Source organism: Equus przewalskii, chromosome 25 (assembly GCF_037783145.1).
Source record: "Equus przewalskii isolate Varuska chromosome 25, EquPr2, whole genome shotgun sequence".
NCBI classification, from domain to species: Eukaryota; Metazoa; Chordata; class Mammalia; order Perissodactyla; family Equidae; genus Equus; species Equus przewalskii.
The window spans coordinates 31,967,158-31,989,066 of NC_091855.1; the positions used below are offsets into that span (position 1 = coordinate 31,967,158).

The window sequence follows — 21,909 nt, forward strand, 5'->3', positions numbered from 1 at the left end:
CAATTTACAATCTTCACAGGCCAGTCACTCAAACTGGGAGACCCATTACAGGTTTCCTTAGACCCAGCACACAGAGTGGAAGGCCGGGCACTATGGAGCAGGCCATCAGAACACCCAGAACCGCCTACACAGCTCGCCCCATCACCAGCTCATCTGGCAGATTCGTCAGGCTGGGAACGGTAAATTCTCAGCTTTATTGTGGCCTTTTGTTACCGACGTGAACTTTATGTTTGTTACATCATTTTTCACTATTGTTATCGTGGAGAATTACGTGGAAGAGTTTTGAGAGTGATTTTTTTTTTTTTTTACTTATGTTGCCTCTATAATTTTTATGCACATTAAACTCAATTTATGTTTCAAGAGAGTTTCAGATTTCTCATTCTATCATTTTTCCCCATAGGCTTCCATGCTTACAAGTCCTGATGGACCTTTCATAAATTTATCTAGACTGAATTTAACAAAATATGCCCAGAAACCTAAATTGGCAAAGGTATGTACTTAAAATTATTTTATGTTATGCAGTAACGTTAGAAGTATTATCATAATGACATTGTAGAGATTGGATAAAAATTTGTGAAGGAGAGGCCATGTGTTGATTGAAATGAAAATGTTTAATTACGCTAATATGTAATATTTTTCTTAGTCTTGAGTTAAGGAAAGACAATCAGAATCAAGCATATATACTATTTTTATAGAAAGTTCTTTTTATCCTGGTAAAGAGCAGTAATATATATCAAAAAAAAGCAGATATACAGCAGCATCTTTGGGGAATAATGCTTAAGAGGTCATCTGTATGTGTGTGTATTTTTTTTTCTCTTCCAGCTTCAACTATTCTCAGAAAAGTAATTTTCTATCCTTGTAGGATTTCAGGTTGTCAAAAAGAAGATAAAAAATATGTACTCCTTCTAATTAGTCATTAATCAGGCATCACAATAAGGGTTACTCAAGCCAGACAACGGCAAGCCAATTAGTAATTCTAACTGCTCAAAGATTAAATGCACCTTTAAATTAAAGAAAAAGTGAGAGAGAGAGAGAGTAGTGTGTGTGTGAGAGAGAGTAGTATGTGTGTGTGTGAGAGAGAGTAGTGTGTGTGTGTGTGTGTGTGTGTGAGAGAGAGAGAGAGAGAGAGAGAGAGAGAAAGAGACTGAGAGAGAGAGAGAAAGGAGGGTTTTCATGACCTTTCCAGTATAAAAAACTAAGGTGAGCGTGGAATAATTCAGAACCAGGAGCACTTATCTTCTGGAAACTGGTTTAAGCTTAGCTCAGGTTTTTAGTTGTAATTTCTGTGAATTTTGTGCGTGAGTGAACTCATTCCTAATCTTACTTCTAATGGCATTTAACATATTTACTAAATATTAAACACTCTAGGGAAAATAAAAATGGAGTCTAGCCATACAGACTTGAAGTTTAAATCAGAAGAAGAAATGCCAGTTGGTAGACAGGGAATCAGACTGTAATAATGCTGAGGATTTTTTTTTAAATTTCTTATGACAGCAATCCAGTCAACTTGATTTAGCAGAATCATAAAGCTTTACTTATTTCTTTTTCCTCTATGAGAGTGGAGTCTGAAAAACAATTTATTTGGAATATCTGGTTCCCTACCTTTTAGGCCATTTGCTTGGGGTGACTGGATGGCTAGTTCATACCATTGCTATTTTCTAACCAGGAGTGTAGTCAGTGGAGGTATTTTCCTCAACTAAATTAAGATACTTCCAGGACAGACCTGGTCTATGTTACTAGATTTAGACTGAACTAGATTTTGTGCTTTTTTGGAATGTTGTAGAAATAATGCCAGGTTTTTCTGTCTTTGGTTCCCAACTTGCTTTGAGTCATCAAGACTCATTTCTAATATTGGCATTTTGCTTAGGGTGTTTTTGGTGACTCCTTGACACTGTCTTGGGTGTTGTAACATTCTTATCATGAGAACAGTAGTACCAGCTGCACTCCCAACTTTTTTTCTTTGTATTTGAACAAATGAGAGTTTGCTGGAGTTTTTAAAAAGGGTCTTGTCCTGATTTCTTTTTTATTTTTTGGTCTTCTCCAAGTCTTTTCTGTTAATAACCTTGATATCTTCCAGGTACACTAGCCTCTTTGCAAGTGTAAAATAATGTTATTATGGACAAATGTAATAGCACCAAAAGGTAATCCAGTAAGTGCTTGCTTATCCAGATGAGTTGGGTGAAGTGTAAAGTAGGTGGTTTCCAGCCATGGCTGCACATTAGAGCCATGTGCACATTAAGCAAGAAATACCCCACTTTAGGCTTAAAATCTACTTTGTTTCAGAAGGAACTTACAGATTTTCTCATATCTAAAGTGTCCTTATTAATATCACAATCACTGTGTAATATATGTAGAGTGTCTAGAAAATGGGCTGACTCTGTTTTACAACAATCCTAAACTTGGTCTTTTCATTTGTCTCTTTCTAATAAAATAATGTGAATAACGTGAAAAAAATTGTTCCATTATTTAAACTTTCCAGCTTATATTCTGTAAAAACAGGAATCACTTGTAAATAACCCTGTTTTAAAATGGGTGATTGTAATGAATGATGGATAGACCCTTTATTTATAAACCCCAGACACTGTAGAGTACCTTGTTATTTTGGTTCAATCCAGCTGCTGTCAAAATGGCCTTTGAATTTTGATATGACAATAGAGTGCTTTTGTTAAAATAAAATCTAATATATTTTTGGCTTCTTTTTTCTTCATAGGCTTTGTTTGAGTATATCTTTCATCATGAAAATGATGTTAAGACTGTAAGTTTTGAATTCATGCTATTTTCTTTTATTATGATTTTTCTGACTCCAGTTATTTAGATTCTGAAATGTTCTATTTCTCACCTCATAAACAGATGAAATTATTAAAGATTGGAGGATTACTAATACTTTCAAATCCGCTGTCGGTTTCAGTAGGAAAATTTGTGTAAATCTAGAAGTGGTAAGAACTGTGCCTGGTCCATAGAATATGAAGATCTTTATTAAAGGGCAAGATATAGATAATTGAGAATACTGCATAATGCGTTTATATCAAAGTTTATTTTTTATACTCATAGTTAGCATTGTTTATCTGTTTTTTTCTTTAGTCCATATACTGTATTATAGATTTACTAATACATGTATTTCTAGTTTCTTTGTAGTGTGCCCTCTCTCTGCCCTTTAACATTTTATGATAGAAAATTTCAAATATGTAAAAGTAGAGAGAATAGTATAATGAGCTCATATCGCCCATCACCCAGCTTCCACAATCATCAGTCATCTTGGTAGTCTCTTAACAGAGAATTTTGATATTATATGCACATGACTTCTCCGTTTGTTTCAATTTTTATATGCTAATATGCAAATGAGCAATAATTTCACAAATTTTGTCAAATTGAATGTAGTTAATTCTGCAGTGTCTAGAGAGAGTATTCTCCCTCCTTTTTTTATTAGTTCAGGGAAAAAAACTTTATATCCATATGTTAAGTATTCAGGAAAATAAAAATGGTTTCCTCAGTTGTGTTGTCTGTGTGTCAACCACTATGCTATGTACTAGAAAAACTAATAAAAATGTGATATTTTTTCCTGTCTCTACAAACCATGCAATTTAGCTGAGGAAGTAAAATTGACATAATGAAACAATTAAAAGATAATTGCCAAACTGTGAAATTGCTACCAAATAGCAAAGGGAAAAATCAGAAGGGGTAATGTTAGTAAAGATTCATAAAATAAGTAGGCTATTTTGGAAAAGAGGGAAAATAAATGTAAAGAAAGGATAAAAACATGAACAAGGTATGGAATGAGAAATAAATAGGCTGTATCCTTAAAAATGGGAGTATCAAAGAGACCTTTTAAAGAAAGTGACAGAACCTGATGATAGATTTGATATGGAGAACAAAGGAAAAACACAGGTCAAGTCAGCCTCCTAAAGAGGCTATGAGAGAAATAGTTGTTTTTTTCTAACAGAAATAGGATAATTAGGGAAGGAAGTCAGTTTGTAATGAAGCTGAATAATTCACTTGAAGGCATTTTGAGTGTGCAATTGTGAAAGGCTATCCAAGTGGAGATACCACTGCATGTGTTGCAAGATGTGGCACTAAGTGTAGGTGAGAACCTGGACCAGATGTACAGAATATGAGAGTTATCTATGATGAAGTGTTAGTGCACGTGGCCATGTAGGGGAATGAGGAAACTAAGGTTGGGGCAACTGAGAAATCATGTGCATTTCTGTAAATAGCAGTCAGTACTTGCCATTTTCACTGAATATAAAGCTGATCAAAGGCCCTCAGTGTGATATGTAAAATCGTATAGTCATACTGTCATTAAAAAGAAACATCCAAATACCATTCCATTTCTTAAATGAGTAAATCTCTAAAATTACTGGGGTATTATAAAGTTATATCTTGATTTTTTGAAGATTAATTCATTTATTGAAGAGGCATTTATTCTTTCGTCCAAAATTTTTTGAGCCACTGCAGTGTGCCAGGGACTGGCCTAGATCCTGAGATTACAGAGAGAAGCAAGCAGACAAAACGTCTGCTCTTTTGGAGATTATATTCCGGTTGGGCAAGGAATAGAGACAATTAGCAAATTTAAAAATAAATGACATATCGTGGGATAATAAGTACTATGAAAGCAGAAAAGCAGGTAAAGGAGTAGATAATGACATGGGGAAAGATGCTATTTTGGAGGGGGTGGGAGATGGTCAGTGAAATCCACTCTGAAAAGATGTTTAAACAGAGACCTGAATGAAGGGAGATGAACCATATAGTTAGGTGTAGGAAGAGCACGTAAGTCAGAGAGAACTTTAACTGCAGAGGCCCTGAGTAGAAGCATGCTTGGATTGTTTAAGGACAGTAAGGAGGCCAGTGTGTCTGGAGTGAGGTCTGTGAGGGGGAAGAGTTGTAGGCGATGAATTTGGAAAGTAGAGCATAATGCTGGTAGGTTGTGATAGTGTCCTTATTAATTGATTCGTTTTGAGGACGTCACTCTGCATCTTGGCATCTACGTAATGTTGTTGAGAAATAGGAACTACATTGAAAAAAATAGGATTTATTCTCTGCACTAACTGAACTTAATATTTTAAAGGTTTTAAGGATACCCGACTTTAACCTTTATATTTTATGTATTAGAGAATGCTTTCACAGTTCTTCATATACATTGATTTTAAATCTTAAATAGAGCAGTGACTTTAAAATGTTTTATTTAAGCAGCAAAACCTTTTTCTTTAAATGAAATCTTATCCAGACCCTAATAGGTAAAAGAGACGAAAGTGGAGCTGTTTGAGTTAAAGCAGAAGTAATGGATTAAGAACACACCCACTGGACCTCCTCCTTGCTCCTCCCACCCCATGTGATCCTGCCCCTCAAATCTTAGGACTGTTGGGCAGTTCCTACATCAGGCTGTTTCTGAATTACCTGGGGAATTTTAAAATAATGGGTTTCTGGAACTATGCTCGGCTCCCTGAACCCAGAATCCTCAGTGGTACGTCTGGTAAATCTGTTGTTAATAAAAGCTCCACAGGTAATGCTAATTTTCAGCGGGGATTGGGAACTACGACTGTAGAATATAGTTTGAAAACCAATGATTAATAGAAGGCTGTAGTGCCAGGCCTTCTGATGTGGGAGGGTAGAGCTGGGGAGCAGTAACAAGACTTGAAGGGCGGAGCTCCCTCTAACAAACTAACACACAAGAGGAGGTCTGTGTCCTGGCTCAGTGAAAGAAATCAACAAGTTAAGAGAAAAGGCACAACAAAAATGACTCTCAGATATGTCTCAGTAACAAGGAAGCGATACAAACTACTGTTGAGAACTGGAGACCCCCTTTATAAACTTTATATTTTTATTCTTAGGAACAGTGGAAGAGTCTTAATATACTAGGAACAAGCAACGTTGAACACAATTTTTGATTCTTTTTGAAATAGATCCTAAGACTCCATTAAACAATACTGTTCAGAAAATTTGTTTAGACTTTCTTTTATGCATTTGATCATTGAAGAATTTTACAAATTTAACCTAGCAAACAATAGAATATTTCACAGATTTGGTTGGATTTATGAAGCAATTACAAAAGAAAAAGACTTAGTGACTCATATAGATCACTATACTATAGTGAACCCAGACAAAACCGAAAGTGAAATGACAATGGAAGAGTGAAATATGTACATCAAGCATGATTTAAAAATTGTAGTGTCTGTCACATATAAAAAGCTTATCTGAATTTGTTAGAAAATATTTTTTGGAAATGGAAATGACCCAAATAACAGACAGTTTGCATTAGAGAAAATGCCAGTAAACAAGCATAATAGAGATGTACTTTCTCACTCACAACAAAAATGTAAATTAAAGAAATTTTGGATCTGCAATTTTACCTTTATGAAATTTGAAAAAAAAAATACTGAGGGAGAATGGAGTATGTTGTTATACTCATATATTATAGATGATATTTTAAATGGTATAATAATTTGGAAAACATGATAATGTATAGCAGGTAGCTATAAAGATGTTTATTCAATTTGTTTCTGTAATTTCGCTTCTCAGGAAATTTCATGAAAAAATTAAGTGCTATATTTGCAAAGGTATTTATCGTAACATTAGTTGGAGTAGCAAATAAACTTGAAAAACAACCTAAATGTTCAAATGATGGAAGACAAGTTTAGTAAATTGCTTGATGGAATTTTATGCAGCCATTAAAAATCATAATTATAAGTAGACAGAAACATGAAGTGTTTATTTTATAATGTTTAGACAACAAAGTATACCATTTAGAATGTTAAATAGAATTATAACTCTAAAAAGAGATAAAAGATACGTTTATGACAGATACTAGAAAGTAATACCTAAAAATGAAAAAATAATATTACGAGATTGAGATGTATTTATTTTATAAATATTTCTTTAATACCTGCATTGTGCTGGCAGCTTGAATTACAACAGTAAAGAAGCTATAATCCATGGTACTAATGGCGATTATCTAATTTTACCTTTCCCCCCTCCAAATTTTCAATAATATTATAGCAGCTTCTCATTTATAAATTTAGCTGTAAATTAGGGGTAATAAGAACTTAAGATGCTTGTAATTGTATCCTGCTTGTTATTTCCATCTGCTTACCCCTAATACATGTTCACTATTTTATAGAACATGAAATTAAGCAGTTTGTTTTGTTTTTATTTAGTGAAAAGCACAAATTGTTGGTTCGTCTGTTTTCCTTTTTGTTCGTTAGTTTTTTGATTGACTTATTAATTGATTGAGTTATTCTTTAAACAAATAATTATTGAGTGCCTATATATTGGAACTATTATGGGTGCTAGGAGTCCTGGGTAGAACAGATACCCTGTGTCTGTTTTCTTACTCTGTTATGGGCTTGCCACATTATAGTTCTGTTATGGATCAGATTGTTCCATTAAAATGTCATTTTAGATTTTACCACAAGTGTTATTTTCTGAATGGAAGAGGATTTAGATAATGAGCACAAAGCATGTATTTTTATACCTTTTGTATGTTTTTCAACTTTGGCTGGGAAAAGAAAAGAGAATTCTGTTTTTTAACATACTGAAGAAATCAGACATGCTTTACTTTGGGTGGCTCCCAAATTTCTTCATAAATAAACTATTTCATGCAAATATAGGGAAAATTATAGACAAATATAGAGAATACTGTGAAGTGGGCTTTAAACGTTAAGAAAGAATAAATTGATCTTCCATGGAAAACAATATTTCTGTCTTTGAGTTCTTAATACTTTTTCTATTTGTGGAAGGGCAATATTGACAAAACTAAAGTGGCATGTGGGTTGGTGGTTCTGTATTTGTCTATAAGCAAATATGGAGTATACTATAGATAACTATAGAGAGTACTATGAAGTGGTATTTAATTGTTAAAAAAAGTAAAATCGATCTATGGAAAACTGTATTTCTGCCTTTGAATTCTTGATAACTCCCCCCCCATTCCCTTTTTGGGGCAATATTGGCAGTATTGGCAAAACTGAAGTGGTGTGTGGGTTGGTGATTCTAGAATCTTTATTTCCTTATGCTTTTTAATTTCATCATCCTGAAGCTGTTGCTGCTATGACAGTTGAAAGGATGACTCTTTTCTTGAACTTCAGTGGTTGGAGCACTATTTCTTAGGAAATTCACTGAGATGCCCAGTCGATGTATTCACAAACATTCCATTGTCTAGATCTGCTAAGGTTCTCTCTCCTTATGGGCTTTTATGAACTCAGGCCTTTTATGACATTCTAGGCCTTTATTAATATCTAGATATCAAATTGATTAAATTATTCAAAAATCCTTAAATATAAGTATATAGTCATTTATTTTAGAAAATTGGGAAAGACTTTAAAGAAATATAGATCTCTTGTCACCACTTTAAAGTTTTAAATGTTAATAGCTTTTAATTATGAATCTAATTACTATGACAGTATCGTTTGATTCTTAAGTTTTCAGCATAAATGAGGAACAAAGAATAGAGTTAATTCAATCAACAAATAATTCTTGAGTGCCTCTTAACAGCACAGCAATGTACCAGAACAACAGTGATGTGTAAGAAGGGGCGCCTGACCTCAGGGAACTTAGGGTCCATTTGAAATTGTCACAGATGATTTTGTCTAGTGCAGGCTCAGTCTTCATATGAGTGATCGTTAAAATGTAATTTTTATTACATTTGTTAACCATTTTTATTCTGCATCAATAATTCATATTAATTTTCTTAATTGGGCTAGTACAACATATGGGTCCTACATAGGAAGACTTGTTCAGGACCATATCTGAAAGCAAAATCAGCAGCCTGTAATAAGTACCAAATCTAATCTTGGAAAATTAGAATATGTAAAAAAAATTTAGAATGACTTTTATTCTGAAAACTAGAAGCTCTCTTATATTAAAACTGAGAATGAATATGATCTATTTGCTGGAAAAGGTCTCTATAAAGATTAAGTTAAAATTAATATGTTCAGATATTTACAGTACACTTGTGAGTTGAGCTGATTGAAAATATGTTTTTCTAGTATTTCCAGAGGTAATGCTAATTGAACTTATACTTTTTTTCCTCATCTTTTGCTTCCATTTTTACTTCTGGCTTGGGGAAAAAAAGAAAAATAAGCATATGAAAGTAGCATGTGGCTTGTTTTTAATTTCTGTAGCTTTCAAGTAGAGACGTTGATTTTTCAAGTCCATTAGAACCTCAGCATGGTGACACCATTCTTTTATAAAGAGTTTGCATATTTAGAAGTCTCCCCTGGAGCAAGGGAAGATGGGGAGCACGAGGAAAAGTTATTAATTTTGCAGTAGGAGATTGAAGGAACTCTTCCATTCATTTCAGAAAAGAGTTAATATTAAGAAATGGACAGTAATATGTTATATTATATATATATTATATATTTATAGGTAATAGAATATATATATAGAATAGTATATATTCTATATATTTAGGTAATAGAATAGTTCTATTCTGAGATAATAGAACTGAAAATCTAAGAGTTACTTTGAGTTGTTGGATATCATGATATATTAACACTGGCTAAAGAATAAAAGTTCTTCAACCTTGAGAAAAAGAATATCATAAAAAAATCAGAATTCTTTTTTAACTAAAACCCTAAATTTTTATTCACCAAATCTTTACATGAGCTTCAAATATCTGTGAGCTTCAAATTTGTGTAAAGATTGACTTGCTTTCCTCTTTGTCCAGGTGGTTTCCACTTCCTCTGTAGAAAACCCTACTTTCCTATTTAGTCATCTCTTGTCTGATCTTGAATAAACAATAGAAGGAACAAACTAGAAGAGATTAGAAAGGGATAAACACATGTAAAATATGAAAGCAGTTAAGATCTTTTTCAGTCTGCTGCAAAGGAAAGTCTGACCCCTAGAATTCCTGGAATGTCCGGTGATGTCAGAATAACGGCACGATGGTTGTTGAAGATGACGGTTACCCTAGGACTTCTGCTCCTTTCACTCTTCATGATCCTGTTTTTCAGACATTTTTCTGTCTACACACTTGATCTTTCTCTCTTTCTCCACATCTGTCTTGAAAGTGGTCCCTGCAATTGGACCTGACTCACACACCAAAGGCTTGACTGCCGCTAAGTTTGGAGGCATTTTGGTGGGGAGGGGGTAAAAACTTAGGGATTTTTTATTATCGATTTTGTACCTTGTATATTAAAATTGTATTCAAATATATTGTGCATCTGCTTCCCATTGATCAATGTTTACTTCTCATCTGCTGTCAGCCCTCTGGTCTGGAACTGATTATTTAGGGAAAATTGGTGGGGCCATCTGGAAATATGAGCAACTTGAGTTTCTGTCTGATTTCTAATGCATGTTTTGATTTATGCTAATTGTATGGTTTATTTCATTATTTATTGTTTCTGTTTATTGTTGGAAAAGAAAATCCTAATCTAAAATGACTTGTTTTCAAAGGCTTTGGATTTGGCTGCCCTTTCTACAGAGCATTCTCAGTTCAAGGACTGGTGGTGGAAAGTGCAGATTGGAAAATGTTACTACAGGTAAAAATTTGATTATTTTTGAAGGGCTTAGAAGTGGCAACATATTTGAGAGTCTCAAATCTGATAACTTGTTTTTTTTTATAGATTTCCTCATGAAGAAATGAGAACTGTGTCTTTGGTTTACTTGAGAAACATTTACTTAACAATCACCTGGTAGCACTAAGAACTGACACCTTTAGAATAATAAAATTTTGGAACTGGGGAGGGGAAACTGAGACCATCAGGTCAAACACCTCTCTTCTGATGAGAAAGCTGAGGCCAGAGAGTGGATATGATTTGCATCAAGAACTAGTTAGTAACGTTCTGGGACTATGATCGAGTCTGTTGATTCCCACTCCACTCCCCTTGGCTCTCAAGTCTTTCTTATTTCCACTGATGCCTCACATCTGTAAAATGCTTTGCAGATAAGAGATAGCTTATCCGTATGTTACATTATCTCACTTAAATCTCTCAGCACCTTGGAGGTAGTTGCTGTGATTAGCCCTTTGTCCCAATGAGAAAAATTGAGCCTCCGAAAGATAAAATGACTTGTCCAGATTCGTATAGCTAGTTAAGTGTCAGAACAAGAATTTGCGCTCAACTTTCTGATGCCAGTTCTCTTACTATTTGCACAATTCCATAGTGTTTCTCTAGGATTGAAATATTCTTATATTAATTTACTTAATTTTTAAACACACTTTTAAGCAAATTAATTGAGAGATCAGAAAAGTTGTAATTAATTTTATGAATAAATATTATACAGCAATTAGTAAATAAGATCTGAAAATTGTTGCCTGATGTTGAAATGCATTTAAAGCATTTGAAAAGTAGAGATAAATGAGCAATTATATTTTATAAAGATAAATGCTTTTTATTATTCAAAACGATGTAGATTGGTTACTGTGAACGTCCTTCAATACTTATAAACTTTAGTTGTGAGTCAAACACTGAGGTAAAGGAATGTATAAATGGAATAAAAAGGATACTCCTTCTTCTACTGTTGAAAGTAAGCCTACTTTCCATTTAGATATTTCACATCGAACTCTATTTTTTCTTGCTGTTAGATTGAGGAAGTGTTTTCTGCTAAAAGGTAATTTTAGACCATTATGACATTAAACTCTTATGAATATAATTTCTGAAGACAAGCTTGAAATCTTGAGCTTCTAAGCAAAACCTTCAGAAACCTTTAATAATTAAAAAAAGCACAACTTGGATTCCTTCTGCCATCCATAGAATGGCATTTAAATGAGTGCACTTTGTCATATTAATTATTCTTCTTCTCTGTTCTTTAGTAGCTTCTCATCTTTATTATGTATTCAGCATTCATTCATTCATTCATTCACTCACTCAGTAAAATATTTAATGAGCAGCTACCCTGCCAGGCACAGAGGTTACAAATATTTATTAGATAGTCCCTTCCTTCAAATAGTTTACAATTGAATGGGGGAGAGAAGACATTAACCAATTATAAGTGTGGTTTCTGTTATGGTAGAAGCAAGCGCAGGGTGGTACAGTGGGAGTCCAGAGAAGGAGCTCCCAACTTCGACTGGAGAGGTCAAGGATGCATTACCAGAGGATACAGCCCCCAATTGACTTCCGTCTCTTTGCTCCTGATTGTGAAGTGCTCCTGGATCGTCCTCTGCAATAGCTTTCACGTTGCTCCCTTACTACCCGTTCCCACTCAGATGCCCTACTTCTGGCTTTTAGTGTCATTTGTTTCAGTTGTCACGTTAGCTTCTTATCTGGATTTTCTCTCCATTTTCTCACCCTATCCATCCTTCCTATATACCACTGTTGGAGTAACTGGTTGTGACAAAACAGCTCTTGTTGGATACTTTGGTTAATCTCCATTACCTCTAGAATGAAATCTGGATTTTAAGTGTGCCATCCATGATCTTGTCCCAGTCTACATGTTTGCTCATATGTCTCACTTTCTCCCATTCCTTATTATGTTCCCTTTTCTAGTTAAACTAAAACAACTCAGTGTTGCCCTAACATGCTGTGTACTTTCCTGCCTGTGTGCTTATGCTGATAATTTGCTTCTATCTGAAATGTCCCCCCAGCCCCACTTTACTCTATCTGTCAAAATCTTGCCTGTCACTTTCTCCCTGAAACTATCCTGGTGTGCTCCCCCTCTGTGCTCTCAAAGCACTTTTTTGTCTCTTTGCCATAATACAATTAAATTTATTTGTGAACATGTTTTGTTTCAGTCTTTATTGGTGCCTTCAGGACAGGATATAGTTGTTATCTTCATTTTTCCATCTTCTTGCCATCATGAAATGTGCATGAAATGTGCAGTTGGTGCTTTGACAATGGTTATTGCATTAAATTGGAGAGAAAAAGTTGGCAGTTGGTGGGGATTTGTCTCTGGACTCTGACTCTCTGATATTGGTGTGTGTTCATTCACCTAACTAATGTTTTCATTGTTCCTAAACTTTCTTTATACATGGTCCACTCTGTTTCCTTTACATAAGAACTCATGTGGTAAATCCCTGTTTGACAGTACTAGAAGAAGTTATCCTTTGAGGATGCAGCAATAAAAACATATGACCCATCTTTCCTTCCTTTCTTTGGTTTCCAGGTAGCTCAATAACTCAGATTGCTTTTTTGTTTGTTTTTCGTTTATCCTTCCATCTCCATTGTTTTTTTAAAAAAATCCATTTCTGTTTTCATATTCTTGTTTTATACGTATCTTTTCTTATAATCCCTTTTAAATCATTTTTGGAAAGAGAGGACTTGGTCAATACAAATATATAGACTCTCATGGATAATTAGGTGTTCATGGAATTTAGTGACTCAACTTCAGCTGTGTTTAAGACTAGCATGTTCAGTTGAAGTTATGTATGTAAATATGCAGTTTTCCAGAACTTTTAGAGTTCTTTGATAACATTTTATAAATGCTCCTGTAAAAGTTGTGAGACCTTTGAAGAGGGGGGTGTTTCTGCCATGTCACACGTCCTCTAACTTTAGGCCAGTTGTTTGGGGTCGCTTTTAACCTGTTTAATCACCATGTCTTCCAACGGCTATTTGGGTATAGCCACACCAACGCTTGGGGCTTAGGTTAGGAGAAAAGATCAAGCTATTCTCTCAAGCCTTTAAATGAAAGTAGCACAATGGGACATACTGTGTTTTGTTCTGACTTTATTTCACAAAATAAAAGCGTTGTTATAAAGTGCCTAAGTAGCTCTTAGATGGCTAGGGTTGAGTAGTTATGAGAAAGCCCAACAGATCTATTAAGGACAGGCTGAAGTGTGCTTTAATGATTGATTTAGTGGTAACAAAATGTTCCCTAGGCAGAAGAGATGGGTGCTGACATCAGGACAGTTTTAGTTACGCAAGGAGCAAGTCTCAAATTTGTAGATAGGACAATCAGTATCAGATATTAAAAAAGGAAAAGAAAATGTTTCTAGAATAACAAAATAGTATAGCTTTATACTCAGATGGCAATTACTACTTACATCAAAACTGTTTAAGAATAGCTTTAAAAATGGTGTTTTGTCTCAGAGCGGAAGATGTTTTCAAAGAAGTGTCACCCTTCAGTTCTTCCAGGAAGATGGAGAGTAAGCATTTATTCAGGTCGCTTACCATATGTCCAGCTGATCATAAGCTCTTTGGGTGGTGGACTGCTGTGACCTGGCTCCTGGCAGCTATTAGTCCTGCTGTGACTAGGCTTCTGACAGACTCTTTACATAGCATTTGAGCATTAGACAGACAGTGAATTTGGGAAATAGGCAACTTTTTGCTGAACTGTGTAAACATTTATGTTAATATATGTGTGTGTACAACATTACCTTCTTTGGTACATGCTTACTCCTATAGATGTAATTTATCTCTATTCATATCCTCAGGGTATGAATAAATGCGGTAGTGTTTATTTTTAAGTTCAACGTCTAATTTTTTTAATGGTTGTTCTTAGGTTAGGAATGTATCGTGAAGCAGAAAAACAGTTTAAATCAGCCCTGAAGCAGCAGGAAATGGTAGATACGTTCCTCTACTTGGCGAAAGTAAGTAAGTATTCTTAATTTGAGTGAAATCGGTCTTCTTGGAGTAAGTGTTTAGTTCTGCTCAATGCACGGGGAGAGTTGCCAGTTTCTTCAGGAATATTCGGCAAGTTAGCATGTTCAGTCTTAACTTATTTTTCTTTATAGCAAGGGGAAACGTGAGAACATGTGGAGGGTAACCATCCCAGGAGAAACTGATTGCCATGAAAAATAAGAAAACCCTTTTGAAAGATTGCCCATCGGAGCAGAAGAAAATACCAGGGGCTTTCCACCCCCATGCATAATAGGCCCCAGAGAGGCCTTCTTTTTTACCACAGTCTTGCGCCTAAGTGGACTGTAGAGAATAGGGATTGTTTTTGTGTAGGTCCTTCATTTCTTGTCTCTTCCATAATAACAAAAACAACATTCCCCTTTATTGAGCACCTACTCAGTGTAAAGTATGGTATCAGGTCCATTCCATATGCAGTTTAATTTAACCCTTATAGCTTCTCCTTTGTACCCTTAAGGAAAAGGAGGATAACAGGATAAGTAAGATTTTCAGGATCACTTGGCTGTTAAGAGCCAGCATTCAAACCCAGGACTTTCTGATTCCAGAGCCTGCTCACTGCCCCGTTAGTGCCACCCATAGCCACAAGAGAAGTGCAGGGCCACCTATAATTTTCAGTTTTGGGATAAAGTTACTTCACCCTCAGCAAGGCTGCCTGAAAAGAAATGTTTGATGAACTGGTGGTTATGAATTCATCTTGCTGTATCTTTAAGAATTTTTTAAATTAAAAAGTATGGTAAAGCACATTGAAAAGAAGATGAGATGCAAAAGGAAGTACTACTACCTCCTAAATATGGTATTAAAAATTGGCATACTAAAAGGAAACAAAATGAAAATTGTGCTGTATAAACTTACTGTGCTAATATTAGTATGTTTACAGTGGTTTTCAAAAATGTTTGAAACTATCCGGTATCTAAGTCTATCTTCTATGCATTATATATTAAACTTAAATTCTTAAAGAAGTTTCTGAGCATCCCAGTGCACTTTTAAACTTTTCTGATAGCTTGAAATTAAAACTCAAGTCACACTATTTGACTGTCATCTTAATGGATAATCACTTGCCACGTGGTTAAAAAAATGTACTTTTAATTTTAACTATTGTTAAATACATGGTTTGACTTATTTATCCATAAGTTGATTTGTTTAAATCTGTTATTGCTTACATGACTGTATAGAGGTAAAGTGTACGTATTTTCTTTAGTATATGAAGGAAGGATTGCTAAATAATAGAGATCAAGCAGATTTTAGGAAAAACCTTATTTCTTAAAAATTTGGATTGTTAATTTAAAAAATTATCAAATATTTTATATTAGTATATTAAATTATTATGTATTATATTTAATAAAGCAGTTCTGAAGCATATAAGGTAAAAACTGAGAAGGTTTCATCCATATCTCTCCCTCTAATCTCATACTTTAGCCATAAACACTGTAAACGGTTTTCTCTGTATCCAGTTGGTCCTCCTTCAAAGCACAGTCTAAGTGTTTAGGAAGAAATAGAGGATCCATGATCATGAAGAAAAAAATGTCATAATCTTATGTTTCTAATCATAAAATAATTCTCTATTTTAGAAATTCTTATGAAGTGTATGGTTTATCCATGCTAATGTCCTAATTGCTAGTTAAGTGGAAGCCATCAAGGGCTAACTCTCTCAACTTCCTGACACCATACCTCACAATCAGTTTCTCCTCTATTTCTGAGGGTCTTTTTCCAAAACGACCCTTCCACAAGCTCTCGCCTGCTGCTCTTTCTCAGACCTTGTTCCATGGGTCGTTCCCCCTTTCTCCTGCATCTTCCACTTCAGTCTTAGGATTGATTCCTTAGTGCCAGCCTTTAGACATACTCATGTCTGTTCTATCCTCAAAGGGTTTTCCCTTGATCCTTTCTTGTCTAGTTACTGCTCAGTATCTGTGACAATAGTAAGCCTGCAATGAGCATTTGTTGAAGGAATAAATGAATGAATTCTTCATATGCAATATGAGGAGACAAAACTATAACATCATTGTTGAAAATTAATTCTACACATTTCTGAAATTTTTTTACTGTGGTATCTAGGAGATAATTTGTTAGTAAGCAATTTTTACAAAATTGTAACAAATACTATTATTTTAAGAACCATTGCTCTTATTGAACTGTGTCTTGGTTTTAGGTTTACATCTCATTGGATCAACCTGTGACTGCTTTAAATCTTTACAAACAAGGCTTAGATAAGTTTCCAGGAGAAGTAACCCTACTTTGTGGAATTGCCAGGATCTATGAGGTAAGGTTCATATTATTCAAAAAGTTGATGTAACCTTGAAGTTATATGCTTCTTAAGTAAGCTCATAGTCCCTTGAGATCCTAGCAAGAAGAACAGTTTATAAAATTATGATTGTTGGCCTGTGGTTTACCAATAGAATAAGAGATTTTAGTGTATGCATTTAGTCAAGCTAAGTTTTTATTATGAAATATTTCAAACATACAGAAAAGTATAGAGAATGGTATGAGATAGAGATTTAAATTAGTTTCCCCCTAGAGATAGCTATTTGTCTTAGCAAATTTGTTGATCCTTTTCCTGAGGTCTATAATGTCAAATATCAATTTTTTCTATATGTGGTAGGTATATCTTGAGGCTTTCTATTCTGTTCTATTGGTCTGTTTGCCTATCCTTATACCAGTGTTATACTATCTTAATTACTATAGCTTTGTAATACTCTTTGGTAGGGCACTTTGTTCGTCTTCATCAGGAACATCTTGGCTATTTTGGACTTTGGCTTATTCTTATAAATTTTAGAGTCATGTTGTCAAATTCCATGAAAAACCCCGGTGAGATACCCTCCTTGCTGCCTAATGCCTATAGCTTTCCAATAATTCCTGATACCAGGTGGGCAAATTCTACCACCTGTTCCTCTTCATAGCTGGTTATTATTGAGCCTTTGCTCCTCCATATTGATATGAGGATCGACTTCTCAAGAACCATTAAAAAAATAACCTTGCAGGTTTATTGATTGGAATTGCATTGAATATATGAATGATGGGGGGCGGGGGAGCGGCCTTTCTTCCCACTCTCAGTCATGATATAACTCTCCATTTACCTTGGTTTTCTTTTTTTGTCGTTCAATAAATGTTTTATAATTACCTCCATAAAGGTATTTTGTTGGGGGTCCCCGAAACCACCCTGAGGTTTGATAATTTATTAGAAACATCCAGAGCAAAGAGAAAAGGTACATGGGGCAAAGTTCAGAGGAAATGAGGCACAAGCTTCCAAGAGTTCTGCCCCAGTGTAGTCATGCAGGACACACTTAATTCTTTCAGCAACAATTTATGATGACATGTGTGAAGGGTTGCCTATCAGGGAAGCTCATTAGAGACTTGGTATACAAGGGTGTTACTGGGGGCTGGTCATATAGGCACCTTCTGTCTGTCATGTACCAAAATCCCAGACTCCAAGAAGTGAAGCAGGTATTCAGCATAAACCACATTGTTTGTCCAAACAGTTTAGGTATAGTGAGCCACTCTTTTCATTTGGGGAAAGTTTTATATCAATATAAGGAACCAGCCACATTCTCAGATGCCAGCAAATGGCCAACCTTCTGAGCCGGCCTTTCTAAGAATAGCATTCTCAGACCTGCTATGTTAACTCTTCTGCCCAGATGTATTCCTGGGTATAACTATGAATGAAATCCTTTTTTTTTTCTATTGTATTTTCTATTTGATTATTTCTGGTGAGTAGGAATGCATTAATTTTTTGAAGTTGATTTGATACTAACAACCTAGCTAAATACTCTGTTTAAATTTTAATATCTTATCCATAGATTCTCTTAAATTTTCTAAGTAATTAAAATAATCATCATCTGCAAATACAGTTTCATCTCCTCATTTCAGTCATTTTACCGCTTTAAAAATATCTTATTGTTGGGGCTGGCCCCGTGGCCGAGTGGTTAAGTTCTCGTGCTCCGCTGCAGGCGGCCCAGTGTTTTGTTGGTTCGAATCCTGGGCGCGGACATGGCACTGCTCATCAGACCACGCTGAGGCAGCATCCCACATGCCACAACTAGATGGACCCACAATGAAGAATATACAACTATGTACCGGGGGGCTTTGGGGAGAAAAAGGAAAAAAATAAAATCTTTAAAAATATCTTATTGTTTAGGACTTCCAGTACAATGTTGAACAGAAGCATCTCTATTCTCTTTTAAATTTCTTGAAATGCTAGGTATGATGTTTTAAAATTATTTTGCTAGAAAAAGAATGCAAGGTATTAATAGTTAATACTATATTTGGATGGTAGTATATAAATGACTTTTATGTTCTTCTTTATAATTTCTCTATTTCCTAGGTTTTCTTTAATGAACATGCATTACTTTTAAAATGAAAAACAAATACTATTTTTGAATTGTCTAGAAATGTTTTCCCTTTTGAAATATAATTTTTATAAACTTGTAAATAGAAGATTTTGAACATTCAATAAAAATAGTATATCAGTATCTCTGTATGTTTACTTGTGTGAACCTGAGTTGAACATGAACTAAATTTTGACCAAGAAGCTTAGAAAGGAAGGAGATTAAATAGAATCGACTTTTGAAACCAGTGGAATTCATGTGTAGTGGTGACCGATGCACTCGGCGCTCTTTGACCTTTAGGCTCTGCCTTCTGCACCTTTCAGTCTTCTGCCCTTCTCTTCTTAGGCAGAAAGTGCTGGCAGAAAGAGCTAGTGAACGATGGCGTCTTTAACATGTGGTTGCTGGTCAGAATTCCTTCCAAACCTCTGTTATAGTCACTGTTGCTATGGCTGGGATAGGTCGTGACTCTCGAGTGGAGACTTTAATCAGCTACCTGCTTCCATTCTCTGCTGTGGGTTTGGCCAGGAGTTGGAGGAACATATTCTTTTTTGAGTGTACAGGGGAAGGCTTTCTGAGAAAAGTGGAATTAAAGTTTGCACTTGAAGGAAGAAAGAAGTGGAGAGGAAAGCATCCTAGTTTGGGGATGATGTCATGCACAAGTAGGGTGGTCAGGGACTAAGCACAGACTTGCAATAGTCGGATGCAGTATTTCCCCTTGAATTTACGTAGTTAATTTCCCTTATGCCAAGGTTTACCACACAGAGATTTCCAGTGTATTCTTTTTCTCTTTATGTGACAATGGATTTAGAGTTAATTGGTAAAGTTTGTTCCTTAGTATTGCAGCCTACACTACATATGCCTTCAGGGGTTTTTGTGTGTACATCATTCTATTCTCTGGAGAAGCTCTCTTTATGTTCTTTTCATTTATCACTTTCATTTTGGTCTTGATTCTTTTAAATGTTTTCTATTTTAAAATGAACTTCATCTTGTGCTGCCTATTTGTCATTGCTTGTTTTGTACAGAAAGTTGTTTAAAATGATTTATCCTTGCTAAATTGATTTGGTTGTGGTTTTACTTTTTCTTGAGGCATTTTGTTTATCCATGTGAAAGCCAGGTCTTTATTTGAACTGTTCTTTGTTAAAAGGCGTTTGAATTAGAAACATGACCCTGGGAAATATTATTCTAGTGGTCCTTGAACTTTACTGTGTATAAAAATGACTATGAAAGTGTTTGAAAAGTACAGCTCATCCCCTACGTAGTGAATCAGGCATCCTGGAAGGTGGGGCTCAGGCATTTGTATATTTAACGAGCTCACTAGGTGATTCTGACGTATAACAGAGTTTGAGAACCACTGCAACATTCACTTCCTTAGTTATTTGAAATTTTATTTTAAATAACTAAAAATCTAATTATAGTTAGTATTTTGTGAATTCGTTCAAAAATAACCACTGTAAAAGTCACATAATGATACCACAGTTATTTATATACTTGAAGTGACATTGATAAACTTGAAAATATTATTTTAAATCTACATTAATAAAAAATTTATTCTAGAGCTACTATAATTTAAACAATTCTGATGCAGGAATAGATAAAAGGACCAAAATAGAGTCTACATATGTTCATACATATGAAAATTTATGATGTGGAAAGATTGCTTATTAAATCAGTTGGATTATTGGATTATTTAATAGATAAAAAATAGAGCTGAATGAGTAATGATGTCTTATACTAAAAGAATCTATTACTGCCAGATGACTCAAAGATTTAAAATCATGAAAGTTTCAGAAGAAAACACAGATGAATTATTTGTATAAACTTAAAATGAAGAAGATCTTTCTAAGCATGATACAAAGTCAGAAAATCATAATTGATAAATTTGAACATAAAATTTCTATATAGCAAAAATAAAAACCAAAACAAAAAAAAGATAAAAATATCAAATGGGGAAAATATTTGCTATACTTAGGACAGTCAAAAGGCTACTTTTAGTTTCCTCAATCTACACATGCTTAAAAAATTGCTGGGTTTTGGGTGGTTTACAGGTTGATGGACAAATTACACACAGACACACATACATATACAAAAGCGCGTGCCCACACACAAATTCTCATTTGTTTAGTCAAGAATGTAAATATTTATGGAAACTAGGTGTTTCCTCAGAGTAGTTCTGGGTCAGACTGTGGTGTGGCTTTTGCGTAGGTCTTTGTTTTCCTACTAGCCTACACAGTGGCCATTGACCCTCTCCATGTGAGTCAAATCACCCCAGAGATGAAACAACAGCCAAACTCCAGCTGCATTTTGGCTGCACCACCACCCTTTCATGCTGGGGCTTGGTTAACACCGACCTGGAAGAACCTAACCAAGCCATCTGTGCTTTTCCTCTGAAGGGAACGTTTATAAACACTGGACCTTGCTGGTTTTTTAATTGAAATCAGCATCGGCACAGGCTCATTTCATCTGGAAGGAGAAAGCAGGGCCCCATCTCTGCCTCCAGCTCTCCTGCGTTCAGGAGGACAGTTTCCCACCCAAGTCCCTCATACACACAAATCGATAATAAAAGGGCAAAAGGTAGGATAGGAAAAAGGGAAAAGGACATGAATTGGCAGTTCATGAAAAGGAAATATCAATATCTGGTGTGTTAAATGCCTAACCTCAGTCATGATTAAAGAAATAAAAACTAAAATAATGTTATGCCATTTTTCACTTAGGTTGATAAAGATGGATGAGTTCTATGGCAGCTAGACTTGTCAAATAAACTCCACATATGAACATTGTTGCTGGGAGTGTCCATTGATACAACCCATTTGGAGACTGTTTGCACTTACAGATGAAATTTTTAAATGTCTGTGCTCTTTGGCCCAGCAATTTTACTCCTAGGAATTTTCCTTAAGGATCTTTTCATACAAGTATGCAAAGATACGTACAAAGAGGGTTTTATAGTATTTTTTTATGGTAAAAAAATGGAAACAAACTAATGCTTCATCAACAAGGGGCTGGTTAAATAAATTGTGGTCTATGTATTGATGGAAAACTATGCAGAAGTGAAAAAGTAATGGAGTAGAGCTCTTTCTATTCATCTGGAAAGAGTG

The 21,909-nt window shown here is 35.0% G+C and overlaps 1 protein-coding gene across 1 annotated transcript in view; it reads left to right on the plus strand.

The window, feature by feature from the left end:
• Window positions 1-21,909, plus strand: part of TTC8 (tetratricopeptide repeat domain 8) — a 49,800-nt gene that overhangs the window by 16,708 nt on the left and 11,183 nt on the right. Inside the window, exons 4-9 of the mRNA XM_008536408.2 lie at window positions 20-179; window positions 401-490; window positions 2,711-2,755; window positions 10,384-10,469; window positions 14,365-14,452; window positions 16,645-16,755. Coding sequence (XP_008534630.1) covers window positions 20-179; window positions 401-490; window positions 2,711-2,755; window positions 10,384-10,469; window positions 14,365-14,452; window positions 16,645-16,755 — 580 coding nt within the window. The remainder of the gene's footprint in view (window positions 1-19; window positions 180-400; window positions 491-2,710; window positions 2,756-10,383; window positions 10,470-14,364; window positions 14,453-16,644; window positions 16,756-21,909) is intronic.